General features: G+C 42.0%; 1 protein-coding gene across 1 annotated transcript; it reads left to right on the top strand.

Moving 5' to 3' along the window:
• The first annotated feature begins 1794 nt into the window (after positions 1 to 1794).
• Positions 1795 to 19405, top strand: LOC129833055 (transmembrane protein 184B-like). Its single transcript, XM_055897305.1, has 9 exons — positions 1795 to 2285; positions 5958 to 6185; positions 9259 to 9424; positions 12194 to 12284; positions 12574 to 12649; positions 13624 to 13715; positions 13935 to 14104; positions 14236 to 14442; positions 17365 to 19405. Exons 2-9 carry the CDS (start codon positions 5958 to 5960, stop codon positions 17592 to 17594), a joined length of 1260 nt encoding a protein of 419 aa, XP_055753280.1. The 5' UTR covers positions 1795 to 2285; the 3' UTR covers positions 17595 to 19405.
• The last annotated feature ends 3393 nt before the right edge of the window (positions 19406 to 22798 follow it).

Consider the following 22798-nt stretch of genomic DNA (forward strand, 5'->3'; position numbering starts at 1 on the left):
AAGTACATTAGAGTGTCTAGTTTGAGAAACACACTCTAATGTTTCATTGTGGGAAGCTCAGTTAAGAATAAATTATTTTTCACAATGACAGCCAAACCCGGGCTACGCTGGGCGAATTGTGCGCCACCCGATGGGACTCCCAATCACGGCTGGATGATGCAACCTGGATTCGAACTAGCCGTGATTGTGAGTCTCATAGGGTGGCGCACAATTGGCCCAGCGTAGCCCGGGTTTGGCTGTCATTGTAAAAAATAATTTCTTCCTAACTGACGTGCCTAATTAAATAAAGATTACATTTAAAAAACACTTTTTCTTTACAGTGCCTTTGGAAAGTATTCAGACCCCTTGACTTTTTCCACATTTTGTTAGGTTACAGCCTTATTCTAAAATGGATTAAATAAATACAAATCCTCAGCAATCTACACACAATACCCCATAATGACAAATCAAAAACAGTTTAGAAATGCAAGTGTTGCCTCTTGCACTGAGATGTGGTGCCTTAGACCCCTGTACCACTCGGGAGGCTCATTTACACTGATGTCCCCAATTCTGATATTTGCCCAATTATTGGCAAAAGATCAATAATTGTTGCAAAGATCAGAATTGGGCTGACTGTGAACACAACCTAGCTGTAAGGAGTTCACACTGGACTTGATTCTACAGTGAAGGCTAATGCAACACTAGAATAAACACTATGCACATAATAAATAAATATATAACAAAAATATCAACAACATTCAACAATTTCAAAGATTTTACTGAGTTACAGTTCATAGAAGGAAATCAGTCAATTGAAAGAAATTCATTAGGGCCTAATCTATGGATTTCACATGACTGGGCAGGGATGCAGCCATGGACCCACCCACTTGGGAGCCAGGCCCAGACATTAAAAATGAGTTTTTCCCCACAAAGGGCTTTAATGCAGACAGAAATAGTCATCAGCAACTCCCCCACCCCTCAGACGATCCTGCAGGTGAAGAAGCTGAATGTGAAGGTCCTGGGCTGGCGTGGTTACACGTGGTCTGCGGTTGTGAGCCCGGTTGGACATACTGCCAAATTCTCTAAAATGACGTTGGAGGCAGCTTATAGTAGAGAAATTAACATTCAATTCTCTGGCAACATCTCTGGTGGACATTCCTGCTGTCAACATGGCAATTGCACACTCCCTCAACTTGAGACATCTGTTGCATTGTGTTGTGTGCACATTTTAAAGAGGCCTTTGATTGTCCTCAGCACAAGGTGCACCTGTGTAATTATCATATTGTTCAATCAGCTTCTTGATTTGTCACACCTTGGCAAAGGAGGAATGCTCAATAACAGGGTTGTGCCCAAAATTTAAGAGAAATAAGCTTTTTGTGGGTAGAGAGCATTTCTGGGATTTATTTTTCCAGCTCCTTAAACATGGTACTAACACTTTACATGTTGCGTTTATATATTTTTTCAGTGTAAAGTGTTGTTTATTGAGCTGAAATTAAAAAAATCCCTGAGAATTTTGTATGTCCAACTGGCCTCAAAACCACAGACCACGTGTAACCACATAGTTCTCACTTATTACATACACACACGACTAGATGGAAATGCAAAGCGTGTATATGCCACTAGGCCTGTGGTTATGTCACATGAAGATGACCGCTTCTACGTCCATGTTCCCCCTGAATGTTTACCTGGGGTGTATTCATTAGTCTGGCAACGGAAACCGTTTACCGTTTAAGAACCAAACCAAACGGAACGAAACTGGGAGGGACCTATCTGAATTTGTCCAATTGAAACTTGTTTTCGTTGCAAAACCTTTTCCTTTGGCTTAAAACGGTTTCTGTTGCGACGAAACGTTTTGAAACAGCGCAATGAATAAATCCCTGATGTTGCAGTTTATTGAGAAGGGACAACAGTCCAAAGAGGATATATTCGGTATAATCTGTGTCGCTTTTATTAGAACATTAATTAAAACATAGGCCCATATCCTCCTTTATTAGAATAACCTACACTGACCGAGTCACCGGCTCTGTGGACGTCGAACTCGCATTACACCTGTCTTCACAACAAGGAAGTATTGAATCCTTCGTTCGTACCTTTTGAACGGAAGCCATTTCTCAGCAAGCTCACTGGTAATGGTATTCGATAACATCAGCTAAATCGTCTTTATTTCTATTAATTGTTCCAGTCCAAATTTATTTTTGAGAAACGGCACGATTTTCACCAACCCCGTTCCATTTAAAGTCTATTTCGCTCAAAGTGGATACACCAGTAACGTTAGGTCAAGGCCATCGAGTGTACAGACCGCTAAGGTAAACCTCAGTATTTTACCTATGTAGCCTACATATAACTAAGTAATTACAAATATTTGTTTGGACAAAATGTGTGTAGGCTATGACTTGCCCATACAACAGGTTTCTCAGACAGATTATTAAGGCTGCGGATGTTTTGTTCTTGATAATTCATATAGGCCTATCACAGGGATCATCAACTACTGTAGATTCAGCCGCGGGTGGTCATGGGCGGGTGTTGTGCCTAAAATCTCCCCTCTGCCAGAACACCGGAACATAATTACAAATCATTTTTAGATAGCAAATTGACCGCAAGAAGACTAAAACATAATCGTTTCAACCCTTGCCCACATTTGTATACGGTATTATGCGTGGGAATCTTTTGGAACAGAGTTCCCAAATTAAAATCACATGGAGCTTATCTACAAGTGTTTTCATGGTATTTTAAACTGTAGTTGTGATCTTATAGTTTTTGTTTTGTTATTAAGAAGTTCGCAGCTCATAGAACCTGTGCTTTTTCATAAACCAGCAGCCCTGATTCAGTCATGCAAATGTTAAGGAAATGTCAAATGTTTTCCTATATGTATGTAGCCTAGACAGTGGTGTAAAAATATGTTTAAAGTACAATTTAAGTAGTGTTTTGGGGGGTACCTTCTGGTTTGCTTAATAGAAGGAATTTGAAATTATTTATACTTTTACTCAAGTAGTATTTTACTGGGTGACTTTTACTTGAGTCATTTTCTATTGAGGTATATTTACTTTAACTCAAGTATGATAATCACATACTTTTCCCACAACTTTTCCTAGACCAGGGTTCCCCAACTGGCGACCTGCCGGCCAAATTATTTATTTTCTTTCCTTAATGCCTTTGAGCCAATCAGTTGTGTTGTGACAAGGTAGGGGTGGTATACAGAAGATAGCCCTATTTGGTAAAAGACCAAGTCCATATTATGGCGAGAACAGCTAAAATAAGCAAAGAGAAACGACAGTCCATCATTACTTTAAGACATGAAGGTCAGTCAATCTGGAAAATCTAAAAAAAATGTCTTCAAGTGCTGTCGCAAAAACCATAAAGCGATATGATGAAACTGGCTCTCATGAGGACCACCACAGGAAAGGAAGACCCAGAGTTACCTCTGCTGCAGAGGATAAGTTCATTAGAGTTACCAGCATCAGAAATTGCAGCCCAAATAAATGCTTCATAGAGTTCAAGTAACAGACACATCTCAACATCAACTGTTCAGAGGAGACTGTGTGAATCAGGCCTTCATGGTCGAATTCCTGCAAGGAAAGCACTACTAATGGACACCAATAATAAGAAAAGACTTGCTTGGCCAAGTAAAACGAGCAATGGACATTAGACCGTTGGAAATCTGTCCTTTGGTCTGATAAGTCCAAATTTGAGATTTTTGGTTCCAACCGCCGTGTCTTTGTGAGACGCAGAGTGCTAGGTCATTTTGCAGGGCTCTGGCAGTGCACCTCCTTGCACAAAGGCGGAGGTAGCGGTCCTGCTGCTGGGTTGTTGCCCTCCTACGGCCTCCTCCACGTCTCCTGATGTACTGGCCTGTCTCCTGGTAGCGCCTCCATGCTCTGGACACTACGCTGACAGACACAGCAAACCTTTTTGCCACAGCTCGCATTGATGTGCCATCCTGGATGAACTGCACTACCTGAGCCACTTGTGTGGATTGTAGACTCCGTCTCTTGCTACCACTAGAGTGAGAGCACCGCCAGCATTCAAAAGTGACCAAAACATCAGCCAGGAAGCATAGGAACTGAGAAGTGGTCTGTGGTCACCACCTGCAGAATCACTCCTTTTTTGGGGGTGTCTTGCTAATTGCCTATAATTTCCACCTTTTGTCTATTCCATTTGCACAACAGCATGTGAAATGTATTGTCAATCAGTGTTGCTTCCTAAGTGGACAGTTTGATTTCACAGAAGTGTTATTGACTTGGAGTTACATTGTGTTGTTTAAGTGTTCCCTTTATTTTTTTGAGCAGTGTAGTAGAGAGAATGATTTTATTTTATTTCAGCTTTTATTTATTTCATCACATTCGCAGTGGGTCAGAAGTTTACATACACTCATTTAGTATTTGGTAGCATTGCCGTTAAATTGTTTAACTTGGGTCAAACGTTTCAGGTAGCCTTCCACAAGCTTCCCACAATGACTTGGGTGAATTTTGGCTCATTCCTCCTGACAGAACTGGTGTAACTGAGTCAGGTTTGTAGGCCTCCTTGCTCGCACACACTTTTTCAGTTCTGCCAACAAATTATCTGTAGGATTGAGGTCAGGGCTTTGTGATGGCCACTCCAATACCTTGGCTTTGTTGTCCTTAAGCCATTTTGCCACCACTTTGGAAGTATGCTTGGGGTCATTGTCCATTTGGAAGACCCATTTGTGACCAAGCTTTAACTTCCTGACTGATGTCTTGAGATGTTGCTTCAATATATCCACATACTTTTCCCTGCCTCATGATGCCATCTATTTTGTGAAGTGCACCAGTCCCTCCTGCAGCAAAGTACCCCACAACATGATGCTGCCACCCCCGTGCTTCACGGTTGGGATGGTGTTCTTCAGATGGTGTTCTTGCAAGCATCCCCCTTTTTCCTCCAAAACATAATGATGGTCATTATGGCCAAACAGTTATATTTTTGTTTCATCAGACCAGAGGACATTTCTCCAAAAAGTACTATCTTTGTCCCCGTGTGCAGTTGCAAACCGTAGTCTGGCTTTTTTATGGTGGTTTTGGAGCAGTGGCTTCTTCCTTGCTGAGCAGCCTTTCAGGTTATGTCAATATAGGACAAATTTTATTGTGGATATAGATACTTTTGTACCTGTTTCCTCCAGCATCTTCACATGGTCCATTGCTGTTGTTCTGGGATTGATTTGCACTTTTCGCACCAACGTACGTTCATCTCTAGGAGACAGAACGCTTCTCCTTCCTGAGTGGTATGACGGCTGCGTGGTCCCATGGTGTTTATACTTGCATACTATTGCTTGTATAGATGAACATGGTTCTTTCAGGCATTTGGAAATTGCTCCCAAGGATGAACCAGACTTGTGGAGGTCTACAATATTTTTTCTGAGGTTGTGGCTGATTTCTTTTGATTTTCCCATGATGTCAAGCAAAAAAGCACTGAGGTAGGCCTTGAAATACATCCACAGGTACACCTCCAATTGACTCAGGCTACTTTGCATAATTTATCAGAAGCTTCTAAAGCCATGACATCAGGCACAGTCAACTTAGTGTATGTAAACTTTTGACCCACCGGAATTGTGTTACTCTGAATTATAAGTGAAATAATCTGTCTGTAAACAATTGTTGTACAAATTACTTGTGTCATGCACAAAGTAGATGTCCTAACCAACTTGCCAAAACTGGTTTGTTAACAAGAAATTTGTGGAGTGGTTGAAAAACTAGTTTTAATGACTCCAACATAAGTGTATGTAAACTTCTGACTTCAACTGTATGTGATCATTTTCAAATGTTAGCAAGGTTTGAAAGGATTTATGTTTTAATCAAGTATTGTATCTGTTTGGGCTTCTTGCGGTCAATTTGAAGTCTAGAAATGATTTGTCATTATATTCCGGGTCCGCTGACTATCCACTCAAGAAAAAAGTGTCCCGCTAGTTGTCGATCCCTGGCCTAAAGCTTCCTCATTTACCCAAACAACACTTCTTATTGTTTCAGATGAACAGCTCAGCAGAGGAGATGGCGATGGACTTGGAAGTCGCCCAAAATGAGTCTCTGATACGTTTCGCATCTCCAGTTCTTAACAAGTCAGACATATCCAACATGACAATAATTCAAACGGGGAATGGGACTATTGTGGCACACGATATCTTCTTGAATACGACCGCTGCTCAAGCTCTGTCGGGGATCTTCGTCTGGTCAGCGCTGCTCCTCACTTGCCATCAGGTAGGTTACATTATATCAGTTGTCTGCCTCTGTACTTGTTTTGATGTGAATCTAGAAAACAAAAAGCATGGCTCTAGGCGTTGTCAGTAGCACTCAGCTTTGCAAACAAATGCAAATATGTAATGGGAGCTAGGAAGGTGTTGTGGGCTGTCTACACCCTTACCAGAGGGCAAAGGCCAGACAATACATTTTGTTTTTTGTTTTTCAATACATTTGATCCAGTATCTGTTGTTGACCAGACCTACTTTCTCCATCACCGAGAGGCACGACTGAGTGTGATAGTTAATTGGCTCCTATCTGTAAAGTGACAGTCTGTTCATAGTGTGTCATTGTTTCTTAATTGTTACCGTTGACCGTGACTACCACTGATAACGACACAATGCAAACAGAGCCGTCATCGATCAAATGGCTGGGCAGAGCAGTTGTATAACTAGCCAAGCATAATAAGGCCTAATCATGATTATATTCACATTCACTATGGGCTTACTGAAGTGTGTTTTTTCTTCAGTTATTGCTATTTACTCTGTCTCTTGCTGTAATCCTACAGTAGAGACAACGGTGATCCTTATCATCAGACTGGGGTTTCATCAACTCCAGAGAGGGTGTACATTTGAATGGCATGCATTATCAGCAGAGATGTGCAGGTGTTGTCGAGGTCACATTTCCAGCGTCGCAATAGAAGGAGAGGATCAGGTTTCGCGAAGGGCAATCAGCAGAGGCCCCATGTGTTTTATGCTGCTCAGCATTGGGGAGCGAGAGCCGTCTCTTCTCATATTGTGCTGATGAACCGATAAACCTGAGCGCTGCTGAGAATGGGTCCATCCAACCTTTAGCGGCTGTATAGACAGGAAGCCCCCAGGGAGTCCCACTGTGTTGGCTCTGGTTGGAGATTTAGATGATCACGATATTTCGAGAGAGGAATATGATGGTGTTATTGTCCCCGGGGTTTATGTGCTGACCTTTTCTATACGCTGGTTGCAACATTTCTGATACGTTTCACATTATCATCAGCTCGTACTTTATTACTGAAAATACATCAAGCAGAAGTAGGCATACCTCTGGTATAGCAATATTACCCTTTTTCACTAGATTTAACATGTCTTTATAAAATTGAAATTGTTCAGAAAAGGAGTTATACAATTTTTTAAATTAGATTCGTTTTTTTTCACTACACACAAAAAAAAATGTTAATTTGGCATTCTATGGAGTCTCCCGTTCCGTCCATCTGTTTAGTTCTGGAGTAGTTTGTTTCCCCATCCACTCCCCATTGAAGCAGGCCAGACATTAACATATGTGGCCCGTGAGATAGTTGCAGGGTTGCATGAGGCAAGCATGCAGGGAGATTAAAAACAGCCTCCCCAACAGGATTGGTTTTATTTAGTATTCTGGTGTATCATCAGATTTTCCTCCATAAGACTGTCTCTGGAGACTTCTCCTCCTCTCCCAATCTGCATACTAACACTGTATGCTGACCTTAGATGTCCCAGTCTGCTCACTGTGGTCCAAAGCACCAGGTGTTACAGTGCTATGGAGTGTTACTGATGTTCTCTGACACACTACACTGTTCAGACCTCCCACTTCCCGGGGCAGCTTGTCAGGGAGAGAGGAGGGTCATAATATCACACTATAGTCAGTGTGATGTGTAGTCTTCTCATTCTGTCTGGGTGTTCCGTATAGAACTGTCGTGCTCAGTGCGCGCCCCGCTCACTTTCTCACGGACACTGCTGGGTATGAACGCGAGACACTCCACACACTTTCTCATTCCAACATGGGCGTTTGGTGTGTCACAGCTGTCAGTGCCAGGGGCGGGCTGGGGAGTGTTATGAGGTGGAGTTATACGCCTTTCACAGACCATCTGAAATTAGCTGGGGGATGGACTTGGGTTACTGCTCAACTAAGACAGAAGGGTATTGAGTCTGAGTCAGGCTAGAGCAGAGTCATTACCCAGGGCACAGCTCTGTCTGTCTGCCTGTCAGCTCAGCATTATGGAGCCTGGAGGACCGCAGTCTTTCCACCAGCCATTCAGGGGAAATGGAGGACATCAGTCTGCAGCCTGCTTCACTTCACTTCTCAGGAGAGCCACATGCATCACGCCCTGGCACTGGCCAGCCTCTAATGTGCCACCTCTAATGGCCATTTAATCATGTTGCATGAGTCTGTGTGAGTTGGACCAGAAGTCAAGAAATGCCAGGATGCACCACTTGAAATGGATCAAACTGCAATACTCAACTCTGACCATTGCTGGTGCACTGTACACGATGGATCACTAGGTTATGAGCGTTTAGTTTGCTTTGGCATTTGCCCCTGAAAATATATAGTTGATTATGTGCTCCACAAACTTAATTATATAATGGATGCTCTGAACTTTCCTTCACCCCATGGCCTTGACTCCAATTCTGAAAAATGTTGGTTCCTAGAATAGGGAATCATGCCACACCATTTAGCATTCACATACTGCATAATGTTTTAAAATGATTCAGTGAAGTTTAAGTGTTCAATCAAATTCAACATTCTGAGACACAAGTTTTGAAGCAGTGCACCCCTCTCTTCTTTCTGTCCTCCCTCCCATGTGTAAAAACGTCTGTGTAACACATCTCTAGGAGAGTTGATCCTTTAACTCAGACATTCACTTTTCAGTCAAGCTTTTGTCTTGATCAGCAGAAATTCATCCCGCTCACCTTGCTACCCCAATTATGCAGTGTTATCTTTCTGGGTTTTCATTTTTACCCTCCTTTATCTTTTTCTTACCTCTCGACCCCAAATCTACAGACACTGTCCTTTTTTCTATGTATTTTAGTCAATGCTGTAATGCTGTCCTTCTAAAGCCCGTTGGGCCCTGTGTGATAGCCAAATCGTGCCTGGAGAGGGTTCCAAGGAAGTGCCGTTGATTCATAAGAACCCATCTCTTTGAAGCACTAGCCCCTAATACTGCTCGTCAGGTTCAGCTCAATTATTCATAATGGTTGGTCTAGGGGCTGAAACTGGGATTTGAATACCTCCCAATGCATTTTTGCCTAGTAAGTAATCTTGTTTATTTTAATAACTATTTTTGTTTTGATTCTGTGTTTTCCAGATCTACACACACCTGAGGTCCTACACAGTCCCTAACGAGCAGCGCTACATCATTCGCATTCTTTTCATCGTGCCAATCTATGCGTTCGACTCCTGGCTCAGCCTGCTCTTCATCAGCAACGACCAGTACTATGTCTACTTTGACTCCGTCCGAGACTGTTATGAAGGTACGGTAAACCAACCACCCCACCCGTCTCCTCCCATTCGCTGTTGCCTCATATCTCAGCCGGCGCCCTGACGGCGTTTTACTCTATAAGCACCTGTACCAGGCGGCAGTAGTCCGACACCGGGCAGGTTCTGTCTGGCCAGTAATGACATTTAGACTGACGGTAGACCTATTATGAGTTCTGAAAAAAACATTTGATGGTTATAAGGATTGAAGCTAAAAACGGACTGGCCCAACCTGTTTTTCCTCACCTGTCAGTTCTTCCCCATGGGCAGAGATGCCCTATTGTTCATGGTGTTCTGTTTCCAGGGTGTGTAGACTTTCAGACCTGTCTTTTTTTCCTCTTAGGCTTTGTGGTTTTTGTATTCTATTTTTTGCAAAAGGTGGAAAAGGGATGTACTTTAGTTGAGATCATTCTAATCCAAACTAGTTAAGAGTTTTTTTTACTTCAAACACAAAGGAAATGTTCATCTTACTCATAGCTATTCTTCACATTAAATTATTAATGTCTCATAAATTGTACTCTCAAAACCTGTTCTTTAATAGTCCTTATGTACCGAAGCAATAAGAAAAGACTGTAGTACTTTAACAATGGCAGAGGTGAATCACATGCAGAATTGTTTAAGTGTAATTTGATATATGGACAAAACTATTAGTATTTCACATACATTATTGACCAGATTAATTTAGTGTTTGAGACAAGTTTATGATTGGTGGTGGAGATTGCTCTTTTAAAAACTGCATCTGAAAGCAGGTTAATTATTGCATTGAGTCAGCATGGCCAGGGCTAAAGCGCTGTGTGAAACTCTGTGCCCCTGATACTTGAGAGTGTAACCTGCATTCGTTTTTTTTTTTTTAAACCCCTCCTGAAATAGCATCCAAGGCTTAGGAAGGATTTGGAGGACAGAGAACCATCCTAAACCTCTTAGCGGTGGGGAGAAAACATTGATTGGTGAAAAATACGATTATAGTAAAGCGAAACCCTCTCACAAAAGTATAATTTCAGTTTCCACCGCTTCTAATTTAGGACATAAGATCTCTACAGTGCTATCATCACAATCTGGCCCACAATATTACCTGCAGCACAGAATACTCACAGATTGACACATTACCTTTTAAAGTCCATGTTTATCATGAATGATTTATATAGACACAACATGAATATTTACTGAGATTAGCTGGAAACGGTAGCCTTTACACTCGTACCCGTATACGGGTTGAAATGGCAGATTTGGGCACCAATAAACGGCTAAATTGGAAGGCATTGGCTGTACAGTAACATGCTATACATGCACTTCAGTGCTGCATGGGTTCTGACTGACATCCGTGCTGAACTTGAGCGCCGCGCGTGACAAGATGTCTCTCCCATCCCTCCCCCTAATTGGATGACTTTAGCAATTTTTGTTGTCTGAGTGAGGGAAGTGCTGTAAATTAAGAGAATATGTATTTTGAAAGATAAGAAGTTGAGGATTATAATAAATACCTTCTTTGATGTCGTACAAGCCAGCCAAACACCTGTGAGTCCAAATGTGCACTTCACATTTCCATATCATAAAACTCATGTCATATACAGTGTCAACGTTTATGATCCCTATGTTGGCTGTACAGTTACAAGGTGACATGGCGTCATACCCTGGGTTGTTTTGGACAGAACGTGCCTATGTTTGTCTACTGTGAAGAAACTCCCCTGTGGCACACGCACCTGAATGCAGTCACAACTTCTTTCTATGTGCACCAAAATGATGATCTGTTTCCCTGTATTGCACTGTGAACGCCTGAAACTTGTAAGATCGTATTTTATAACTTAGCTAGTCATGTTGGCAATAGAACACGCTTTCAAATGATGCCCACCTGACCCAGATTGTGATTTGTAATGGTCTGTTTTTGAATTGTGTAAACGACATCAGTAATTGAGTGATGGCAGGGTTGTGTTCCAACCAAAACAACTAAAAGTATGCTTGCTCTAATTCCTCAGCGGAACAGCTAGGAGAGCGAAAAGCACCTTACAGTGGAAGACTCCTCTTCGAGTCATAAAAATGCATTGAAATGACTTGTGCACACTTTGGAGAGGTGTGTAGCCACTTGGACCTCTCACTCAAACCCTTGTCATTTTTTTTTTTATTATGTTGCGCCTACACTACATTTTCCAGGAATATTCTCATCATGTTACTGAATATATCAAGAGTATTTTCAGATTTCGTAATCAACAGATGCGGTGAAAAGTACAGTAAATGTAAAATGCCCATAAAATCAACAGTGTAATGTTTTGGATTCAGTGTTGTCAGGTGAACTGTTGTGTCCTCACCTTTTTTGGTGTAATAATTTCCCCTTTATCTCTAAACAGTTCCCTTTCAGTTGCTACCATGGTTATGCATTTCATATTTCTTCTGCAAGCAATGTAGCCCTATCCATGTAGGCTAATTCCCACCAGTGTAGAGAGTTAATGGTGAAACAGCCACACCCGTGTGTGATATTACAACATCATTGAACGCGCGGTAGAGCACAATATCTACTGCAAACATGTTTTACCGTGCTGCACGACGCTCCTCAGCTCAGCAACAAAAACAATAACCGTGGTGGTGGGGGCGGCCAGTGGTCCTGTTTCCCCCTACTACGGATTCCATCTTCAAACGGACTGACCCGTGACGTCGAATTGTTGTTTTTGAAAATGACCCCCACTTGCAAAACCTAGTATTAGTGTTGTAAACAACATTCCATCATAATGTACAGGAATGTATGTGGGTGACTTTGTCCCTTCTCTCCATGACAGCATTTGTGATTTACAACTTCCTAAGCCTGTCCTTTGAGTACCTCGGGGGAGAGAGTGCCATCATGTCCGAGATCCGAGGGAAGTCCATTGAGTGAGTGCTCCCAGTCCCATCCCCCATACCATGGTCTCACTACACGCTATACAAGTAGCTTTCAAAAAACCCACCCAGAAGTTTGGGGATTTTCAGTTTGTATTGCAAGTCTTGCAGTCACCCAGGGTCTGGATGTAATTTCCTTGAATTAACGTCTTGATCTGGTTTTAAGGAAGTCAGACTACAAGGAAAACGCTGTCTTGTATTTTGGACACTAGAATGATGTCTTTTAAATCTCGTACACATTCAAAGGATACATTTGTGACCAGACATTTTCTATCATTCCCAGGTCTAGCTGTATGTATGGTACCTGCTGCTTAGGTGGAACAAGCTACTCTATTGGCTTTTTAAGATTCTGTAAACAGGTGAGTTTCCATCTCCCTCCCCGCTTGGGGGATGAAAGCATTCTGGAAATAGGAAATAGTGATTTGTTATTTTAATGTCCCCCCGTTAAACTTTTTTTTGAATAAAGATCGCTTTTCTATTGTGAAATGACAGCCATTATAATTGGCTGTCCACTTTTTAGAGGATAAGGTTGACTGGTTAAAAAGGGAAATGAAAGCAATCTGAGAACAGGTGAAAGCAGCTTTGTAATAAGCACAGAGAAATAACATGAGCTGTCAGCTTGAGACTGTCCCCATAGTGTCTTGGCGATGCAGTCTGTGCTCTGAGTCTTACGCTGATGGCAATTGGATCTGAAAGGTATGTCCTCGGAACAGTGAATAGACGTCCAGAAAAGAGAGCTGATTAACACTCGGCATGTTCTGGCTGGACTCCCATGTTGGCTGGTTTCAAAGCACAACCTTGCTGTTCTCTTCCCTCCGGTAGCAGAGTTGAAAGGGATAGAACTATATCTGCTCTGGCTCTGTGAGACGACAAGTTGGAGGGAATGGGATCAATAACTGCATTTAGAGATTACTCCGGGTTTCAAGAGGAGCGCCTCTAATCCAAAAAGCACCGGCCTGTCCTAAAGTTGCTATATCATTTCCCATTTAAAGGTCTGCAGGTAGCCCCAGTAAGGAAAACTACTGACCCTTGAAACGCAATAACATGTCCCTTAGTGTACTTTAACATTACTTCAGACAGTACATTGTTTTGGCGTAATGTCAATATATGCATATTTTCAAGATTTTTAACATAGTATATCATACATTGCAAATTGATAGACACACAATTTCCACAAAATGTTCATTCATTTCATAGATGACTCAGTGTTTGAAGACGTACAGTTGGCTACCTTTCAAACCCAATAACCAGCATGTAGTAGTTGTCACCTGCATTGTTCCTTGTTTTGTGTCTGTGTTCAATGCATGTCCCATCCTGTATTGATGTCATGCAGGCCACTCTTCAGTTCTGTGTCGTCAAACCCATCATGGCCGTCATCACCATCCTCCTGCAGGCCTTTGGCAAATATCATGATGGAGATTTTAAGTGAGCACAACCTTTCATTCCATTTCACCCACTCAACTTCCCTTCGCCATGCTCGCACTACTCATTGTGTGTTTTCTGCTTTTTACATTTCACATGAAAGTATTAGACGTTGATATTTACAATACGAGTATTGAGTAATACATTTGGATGGAAATTCAGAAAGTGAATGTACATAGATCCCCACTAACATGTCTGTGTTGATCCTGTTCCCCCCTGCAGTGTGAATGGAGGATACCTCTACATCACCATCATCTACAACATCTCTGTCAGCCTGGCCCTGTACGCTCTCTTCCTCTTCTTCTTCGCTACCAGTGACCTGCTGAGGCCTTATGAACCCGTGCTCAAATTCCTCACCATCAAATCTGTCATCTTCCTGTCCTTCTGGCAGGGTGCGTTGGTCCCTTACCTTGACTTAATATCAACAGTTTCAAACCCTGATGGGGTTGGAAAAGTCTACAAAATACATTGTAATTGATGCATTAGACTGGAGTAGCACATGAAGGTGTTGTCTTTTGTTTAGGTATGGTGCTGGCCATCCTGGAGCGCTGTGGGGTCATCCCTAACGCCCTGTTTATCGACGGCCAGGAGGTGGGGGCCGGCACAGTGGCAGCAGGCTGGCAGAACTTCATCACCTGCATCGAGATGTTCTTCGCTGCTATCGCCCTGCGCTACGCCTTCACCTGCACTGTGTACCAGGAGAAGAAGAACGAACTACCAGGGACACACGGTAACTGCACTTCTACCTGTCCATAGAGAGGGGAGGTACAGTTGAAGTCGGAAGTTTACATGCACTTAGGTTTCAACCACTCCACAAATTTCTTGTTAACAAACTATAGTTTTGGCAAAAGTCGGTTAGGACATCTACTTTGTGCATGACACAAGTAATTTTTCCAACAATTGTTTACAGACAGATTATTTCACTTATAATTCACTGTATCACAATTCCAGTGGGTCAGAAGTTTACAAACACTAAGTTGACTGTGCCTTTAAACAGCTTGGGAAACTCCAGAAAATGATGTCATGGCTTTAGAAGCTTCTGATAGGCTAATTGGCATAATTTGAGTCAATTGGAGGTGTACCTGTGGATGTATTTCAAGGCCTACCTTCAAACTCAGTGCCTCTTTGCTTGACATCATGGGAAAATCAAAAGAAATCAGCCAAGACATCAGAAAAAAAATGTGTATACCTCCACAAGTCTGCTTCAACCTGACTCAGTTGCACCAGCTGTCAGGAGGAATGAGCCAAAATTCACCCAACTTATTGTGGGAAGCTTGTGGAAGGCTACCTGAAATGTTTGACCCAAGTTAAACAATTTAAAGTCAATGCTACCAAATACTAATTGAGTGTACGTAAACTTCTGACCCACTGGGAATGTGATGAAATAAATCATTATCTCTACTATTATTCTGACATTTCACATTCTTAAAATAAGTGGTGATCCTACCTGACCTAAAACAGGGAATTCTTACTAGGATTAAATATCAGGAATTGTGAAAAACTGAGTTTAAATGTGTTTGGCTAAGGCTTATGTAAACTTCTGACTTCAACTGTATCTGTTGGAGCTGATGAAATTGTCATTAGGTGGGCTGAGAATTGCCAGATACGATATTATCAACCTACTTGGGTGCCGATTCTGTATGTATTGCGACGCGATACTGTGACTTCTTTGCAATTCGATGTTCCAAACATATGGCTCAAACTATGTCTGCTACAGAATTTCCCTTAAGTGTTCAATTTGGGTTGTGATATAGTGACCCCACACACTTTAAAACCCTTTACGCTCCTTTGAGACTCCTTTTTCAAAGTTACCGAGCCATGGTAGACAAAATAATGGGATGTTAATTTATAAATTATCTCAGGAACCACACCTGTGTGGAAGCAACTGCTTTCAATATGCTTCGTATCCCTCATTTACTCAAGTGTTTCCTTTATTTTGGAAGTTACCTGTAGGTGACAATGCAGTTTTCAGTCCCATTCCCTGGCTGTAAACAGGGAATGGGAAACACATCAGAGAGAGATGGCCAGAGGGAACAGTGTGAACCAGGCAGGCCTGAGGTTAGCAGAGGAACGGTCTTCAGGGTGTTCATCATTACTCACGGCTCACAGGAAAGTTGCTAGCCCAGCACACTATAGAAAGAGCATTTCATAGCCTCGCTACGCTTAATCGCAGGAACTAGCGGAACCACTCTGACGTCAATACCTTTCACATGAGCAGAAGACAAATGGAGACCGAGGGAAAAGCCTTCTGCGGAGATATCAATCATCTCAGCTTGTTCCCTCCTGCAACAGCAGTCCAAACAGGCCTTGGGCTGTAGCAGACAAACGTGCAGAAAGAAACGGAATCGCTAAATGCTGATTAAGTGTGAAATGTTTCCATGTCCGTTTCATTTGACCGGTAGAAGTGTTCTCTTCATCTTGCCGAGTGATCAAAATGAATTGAGGATTTCTCCCATGTTCGGCATTCATGCTCGTGCACAAAATGTATTATTCATTTGCTCTAGTTGATATTCATTTAAAACTAATGATAACATAGCTGCGGAAGCTAAGCAGCAAATTAGATTTTTATTGTGGTCTAAACGTGTAAATTAAATGCAGCTGAAGCCAGGCTATTCACTGAGTAGTTTCCAAAAGTATGGTTTTGAAAGTAAATTTTCCCTCTCAAAGGGATGCATGGTGTTGGGGCTACATTTTTATATGCCCCACGGAGTTGTTCTTTCTTACCAAAGCGCCAATTCAATGGTCATAATTCAGTGCTATAGTATGTAACTGGACTGCATAAACATTACCTGAACCAGAAAGATTCCCATTAAAACTAGTTTAGCCTTTTGATATAGCTGCTGAGAGTTGTAGAGTCACAGCCCCATCCAACCCTCACTGGGCTGGGAAGTGTCAGAAGGTCATCCATTTGTGAAGGTGTTTTCAGTGTCTGTGGAGGTTTGGGAGGCTTATATACCTCCAGACTGTCCTCCTCCAACCTTGACTGAGGCCAGCCCTTGTTGCAAAACAGGCCAGCTGTGATGGAAAAGTTCAGGAGAGCTCTGACTCTGACCCTGAAGCACAGCGGAACCCTCCGCCGGGCCGCCTTCCCTCCAGAGACCTGGCCTAGACTGCACTGTCGCTGACCCTGAGACAGAAGGCTGCGTTGGTTCTGTCTGCACCGGACCGCTCCCGGGACGTTGGATGAGACACCCTGGTATTATAGGGTCAAGTATCAGCCTGGCCCACAGCTGGAGGAGCTCAGCCGGGGAAGTGACTGGGAAGGTAGACAGAGGAGAGGAAGCACCTTCCTCACTCCCACTGAATTGCTGCAGACTCCCTGTCATCTCTCTCTGCTCTCATCCATCAACACTGATAATAGAGGTCCTCATGTGGTGGAACACTGGGCACAAGGACTGAGCACAGGCTTAAAACATGAATTTGTGTTAGTGAGATTCGTATCAACTGTGATTCTGGACTAGGGAGTTTTTACTAATGAGTCTGTTAGCACCTTGTCTTCAAAAATGGATGAATTTAGTTGTCATAAGCGTAACTACTCTTGTATTTCTCACGTTGTATCTTGTATTTTCTGTGGTTTGATATTCAGATCAAAGTTATGTCCGATAAACAAGTTAAATGACCATGTCAAAATGTGTCTGTTGTGTTCTTCTAGACAACATTGCCCCCATGCAGAGCATCTCCAGTGGTCTGAAGGAGACGATGAACCCTGGGGACATGGTCCAGGATGCCATCCACAACTTCTCCCCAGCCTACCAGCAGTACACCCAGCAGTCCACCCAGGAGGTGGTACAGCCCAGCCAGAACAACGGCAAGGCAGGCACAGGCGGCAGCAGCAAGAAATCTGACAAAGTCCTGCTGATTATCTCTGATGACGAATTCTAAAGGAGTCGCCCACCACCACGAGTATCCATGTCTTTGTTTCCTCACCACACCCAGGACAACACTGGCACAGCATATCCCACTGTCAGACCTGGCATCTGTCCGTGTGGTTCCTTTTCATCTCCTTTCGTTTCATTTTTTAAGATGAACTCTTTACTTTAGTCCTGGTTTTAAAGTAACTGTCCAGTGTTTCCAGATTTCTATGAAATATGTTCAATATATAATTAATTACAACATTTGTGAAAGTTTTCCTTCCAAAAATGTTTAAGTATGCAGTTTTTCTGTGTTGGAATGGTGTCGGCGTACCCCAACAATAGAATGGTGAGGTAAAAATATTAATGCGAGTAGATAGCTGATTGGCCAGCTGAGGAGGATGACATCATCCTCTATGAGGAAATGGCAAGCATGTTTTAAGCGGTCTGTTTGGAATACAAGTTTGAGGTGAGATCTTTGAAGTGTTTTTCTCCAATTGATGCTTTCACCAGAACATTATTTGGGTACGAGTTAACAGATTATGAACTTTTAAAAGTGAGATTTTCACTGGACAGTTAATTGAATAAATAATTCCTGCAGGGAAGATCAAGAAGGGGACAGAATGAAGATTTTAATGACCTAATGTGATGAGTTTTTTTTTTTCTGCCTTGCTAGTCATGATACGATGGGAAAATAGCCTGTCTGCTGAACCGTTTCAGACAAGGTAGGTAGTGATGCAATTTTTATTTTGGTAATTTCCCTGATCCTGATTCGGTCTCTATCGTAGCAGTGACTGAGCTTTTCTCTGGCCGCTGAAGTATGTTCTCCGCTCTCTCTGATTCATGTGAGTTTCAAATAGGAGCTGATTAATGTACGACTTCAGGAGGGTACCCAGGAATCGTGCCCGTCGTGGCTGGCTCTGACACTTCAAGGACCATCTCTTGCATTTGCGTGCGTGTTTGAAGTATTTGCTCAGCAGTCCTCTGTTGGGTCTCCCGACAAACTGAATAATTTTTTTCAAAGACACAACTGACTTTGGAGCAGGAACTTCAAACTCTAGACTTTGGCGCTTTGAAATCCTTTGTATCTGACATGCCACAGACAAATTGGAGGATAAAGCCGACTCCCACCAACTCGGAGGGTTGTGGTATTCTCATTACTTTTCTCAGCATGGATTAGAGTGTATAATTCAGCAGAGCTCAACAATGTTAACCCTAAAAAAAACATTTGCAATATTGTAAATAGTTTGAGTAGAACCTTTTATAGTTTCTGAGGTTCGTATTATTGTTCCTTTCAACTCACTGAAGATAACATTAGTACAGCAATTGTTTGATTGGTTTAAATGTTGAATTATGTAGTGTAATTTGGTCTCAATGTTCTAAATGTTAAGACATGTCTGCTGTTATGTTTAGCTTAATGACAAAGTTTGATAAATTGCTATATTGTAAATAAGCAATGTAGTATTAACAATGTGCTTTTCAGTGATTTCTGCAGATCAGTTTGATATTTCATGATATTTAAGTTGGTTTCATGTCATTAGAAAATATATTTTGTTTCTGTTTGTGACAAATTGTGATAGAGGGACACCATCTACCCTATCATTTTGAACTGCATTTAAGTCAGGGAAATGAAGTGCAGTGTAATCACTTTTTCCATACCTTCATGTGCCAATTATTGCTGCCTTACTGGGAAAGCAGAAACAGACGTAGAGCTGGGTATAATGTGATCACTGAGATGTAGTGTAACTATAGTGTCTATTACTGAATCCTGGTTTATTTGGTTGCTTGTCACATTTTGCACTCATGTAAAATAAACGATTAAAGAGATGTTTCGTAACTTTGGCCACTACGTAAGTATTTTTTTTAAACCCCCAGTTTTGGGCTGGATGTGTCAATGTGTAGTTCATATATACAAGAAAAAAGGAATGTCTGCAACTCGGGTCAATCTGACGAAGATCCAACTCTGATTGAAACTTTGTCTTTATTATGCATCTGATTAAATCACCATGGGAGCATACCAGAGTTGCGCACATTCCTTTTGTCTTGTTCTTCTGTCCTGCACCTGATAAGTTGGATGTGCATATTTTTTTATTCTATAGTTTATATACAGTTGAAGTCGGAAGTTGACACACTTAGGTTGGAGTCATTAAAACTCTATTTTTCAACCACTCCACAAATTTCTTGTTAACAAACTAGTTTTTGCAAGTTGGTTAGAACATCTACTTTGTGCATGACACAAGTAATTTTTCCAACAATTGTTTACAGACCGATTATTCCACTTATAATTCACTGTATCACAATTCCAATGGGTCAGAAGTGTACATACACTAAGTTGACTGCCTTTTAACAGCTTGGACAATTCCAGAAAGTAAAGTCATGGCTTTATAAGCTTCTGATAGGCTAATTGACATAATTTGAGTCAATTGGAGGTGTACCTGTGGATGTATTTCAAGGCCTACCTTCAAACTCAGTGCCTCTTTGCTTGACATCATGGGGAAATCAAAAGAAATCAGCCAAGACCTCAGAAATAAAATTGTAGACCTCCACAAGTCTGGTTCATCCTTGGGAGCAATTTCTGAACGCCTGAAGGTACCACGTTCATCTGTACAAACAATAATACGCAAGTATAAACACTATGGGACCATGCAGCCGTCATACCGCTCAGGAAGGAGACGCCTTTTGTCTCCAAGAGATGAACGAACTTTGGTGCGAAAAGTACAAATCAATCCCAAAACAACAGCAAAGGACCTTGTGAAGATGCTGGAGGAAACAATTACAAAAGTATCTATATCCACAGTAAAACAAGTCCTATATTGACATAACCTGAATGGCCGCTCAGCAAGGAAGAAGCCACTGCTCCAAAACCCCCATTAAAAGAGCCAGACTACAGTTTGCAACTGCACATGGGGACAAAGATCGTACTTTTTGGAGAAATGTCCTCTGGTCTGATGAAACAAAAATGGCCATAATTATCATAAAGACCATCGTTATGTTTTGGAGGAAAAGGGGGGATGCTTGTAAGCTGAAGAACACCATCCCAACCATGAAGCACGGGGGTGGCAGCATCATGTTGTGGGGGTGCTTTGCTGCAGGAGGGACTGGTGCACTTCATAAAATAGATGGCATCATGAGGAAGTAAAATTATGTGGATATATTGAAGCAACATCTCAAGACATCAGTCAGGAAATTAAAGCTTGGTCGCAAATGGGTCTTCCAACTGGACAATGACCCCAAGCATACTTCCAAAGTTGTGGCAAAATGGCTTAAGGACAACAAAGTCAGGGTATTGGAGTGGCCATCACAAAGCCCTGACCTTAATCCTATAGACATTTTGTGGGCAGAACTGAAAAAGCATGTGCAAGCAAGGAGGCCTACAAACCTGACTCAGTTACACCAGATCTGTCTGAAGGAATGGGCCAAAATTCACCCAACTTATTGTGGGAAGTTTGTGGAAGGCTACCTGAAAAGTTTGACCTAAGTTAAGCAATTTAAAGACAATGCTACCAAATACTAATTGAGTGTATGTACATTTCTGACCCACTGGGAATGTGATGAAAGTTGAAAAAAGTTGAAATAAATCATTCTCTCTACTATTATTCTGACATTTCACATTCTTAAAACAAAGTGGTGATCCTAACTGACCTAAGACAGGGAATTTTTACTAGGATTAAATGTCAGGAATTGTGAAAAACTGAGTTTAAATGTATTTGGCTAAGGTGTATGTAAACTTCCGACTTCAACTGTATGCACAATGTATACTTAACAAAAGTATAAACACAACATGTAACAATTTCAAAGATTTTACTGAGTTACACTTCATATAAGGAAATCAGTCAATTGAAATAAACAAAATTAGGCCCTAATCCATGGATTTCACATGACTGTGCAGGGCTGCAGGCCAAGCAGCCTTTTATTGTCCCTAGCACAAGGTGCACCTGTGTAATGATCATGCTGTTTAATCAGCTTCTTGATATTATCCACACCTGTCAGGTGGATGGATTAACTTGGCAAAGGAGAAATGCTTGCTAACAGGGATGTAAACAAATTTGTGCACCAGATTTGAGAGAAATAAGCTTTTTGTGCATATGGAACATTTCTGGGATTGTTTATTTCAGCTCATGAAACATGGGACTAACACTTTACATGTTGCATTTATACAGTGCATTTAGAAAGTATTCAGACCCCTTGACTTTTTCCACATTGTTACATTGCAGCCTTATTTTAAAATGGATTAAATCGTTTTTTTTCTCCCATCAATCTAAACACAGTAGCCCATAATGAAAAAGCAAAAAACGTTTTTCTTATTCAAAAAAAAATCCCGTTTACATAAGTATTCAAACCCTTTATTCAGTGCTTTGTTGAAGCAACTTTTGATGCGATTACAGCCTCGAGTCTTCTGAGGGTATGATACTACAAGATTGGCACACCTGTATTTGGAGTGTTTCTCACATTCTTCTCTGCAGATCCTCTCAAGCTCTGTCAGGTTGGATGGGGAGTGTTGCTGCACAGCTATTTTCAGGTCTCTCTAGAGATGTTCAATCGGGTTCAAGTCCGGGCTCTGGCTGGGCCACTCAAGGACATTCAGAGACTTATCCCAAAGCCACTCGTGTATTGTATTGGCTGTGTGCTTGTGTAACAGTATAGCTTCCGTCCCTCTCCTCGCCTCGAACCAGGGACCCTCTGCACACATCAACAGCAGCCACCCTCAAAGCATCGTTACCCATCGCTCCACAAAAGCCGCGGCCCTTGCAGAGCAAGGGGAACAACTACTTCAAGGTCTCAGAGCGAGTGACGTCACCGATTGAAACGCTATTAGCGCACACCCCGCTAACTAGCTAGCCATTTCACATCGGTTACACTTAGGGTTGTTGTCCTGATGGAAGGAGAACCTTTGCCCCAGTCTGAGGTCCTGAGTACTTTTCCCCAGTCTGAGGTCCGGAGCAGGTTTTCATCAAGGATCTCTCTGTACTTTGCTCCATTCAGCTTTCCCTCAATCCTTACTGGTATCTCAGTCCCTGCCACTGAAAAACATCTCCACAGCATGATGCTGCCACCACCATGCTTCACCGTAGGGATGGTGCCAGGTTTCCTCCAGATGTGATGCTTGGCATTCATGCCAAAGAGTTCAATCTTAGTTTCATCAGACCAGAGAATTTTGTTTTTCATGGTCAGAGTCCTTTAGGTGGCTTTGGCAAACACCAAGCGGGCTGTCATGTGCCTTTTACTGAGGAGTGG

This window comes from Salvelinus fontinalis, chromosome 34, assembly GCF_029448725.1.
Source record: "Salvelinus fontinalis isolate EN_2023a chromosome 34, ASM2944872v1, whole genome shotgun sequence".
Taxonomy (NCBI): Eukaryota; Metazoa; Chordata; class Actinopteri; order Salmoniformes; family Salmonidae; genus Salvelinus; species Salvelinus fontinalis.

Coding starts and splice junctions, on each gene's coding strand:
- LOC129833055 (XM_055897305.1), top strand. CDS start 5,958: ATGAACAGCTCAGCAGAGGAGATGGCGATGGACTTGGAAGTCGCCCAA. Junction 12,285..12,573: donor ATCCGAGGGAAGTCCATTGA/GTGAGTGCTCCC, acceptor TATCATTCCCAG/GTCTAGCTGTATGTATGGTA. Junction 14,105..14,235: donor CTTCCTGTCCTTCTGGCAGG/GTGCGTTGGTCC, acceptor TCTTTTGTTTAG/GTATGGTGCTGGCCATCCTG.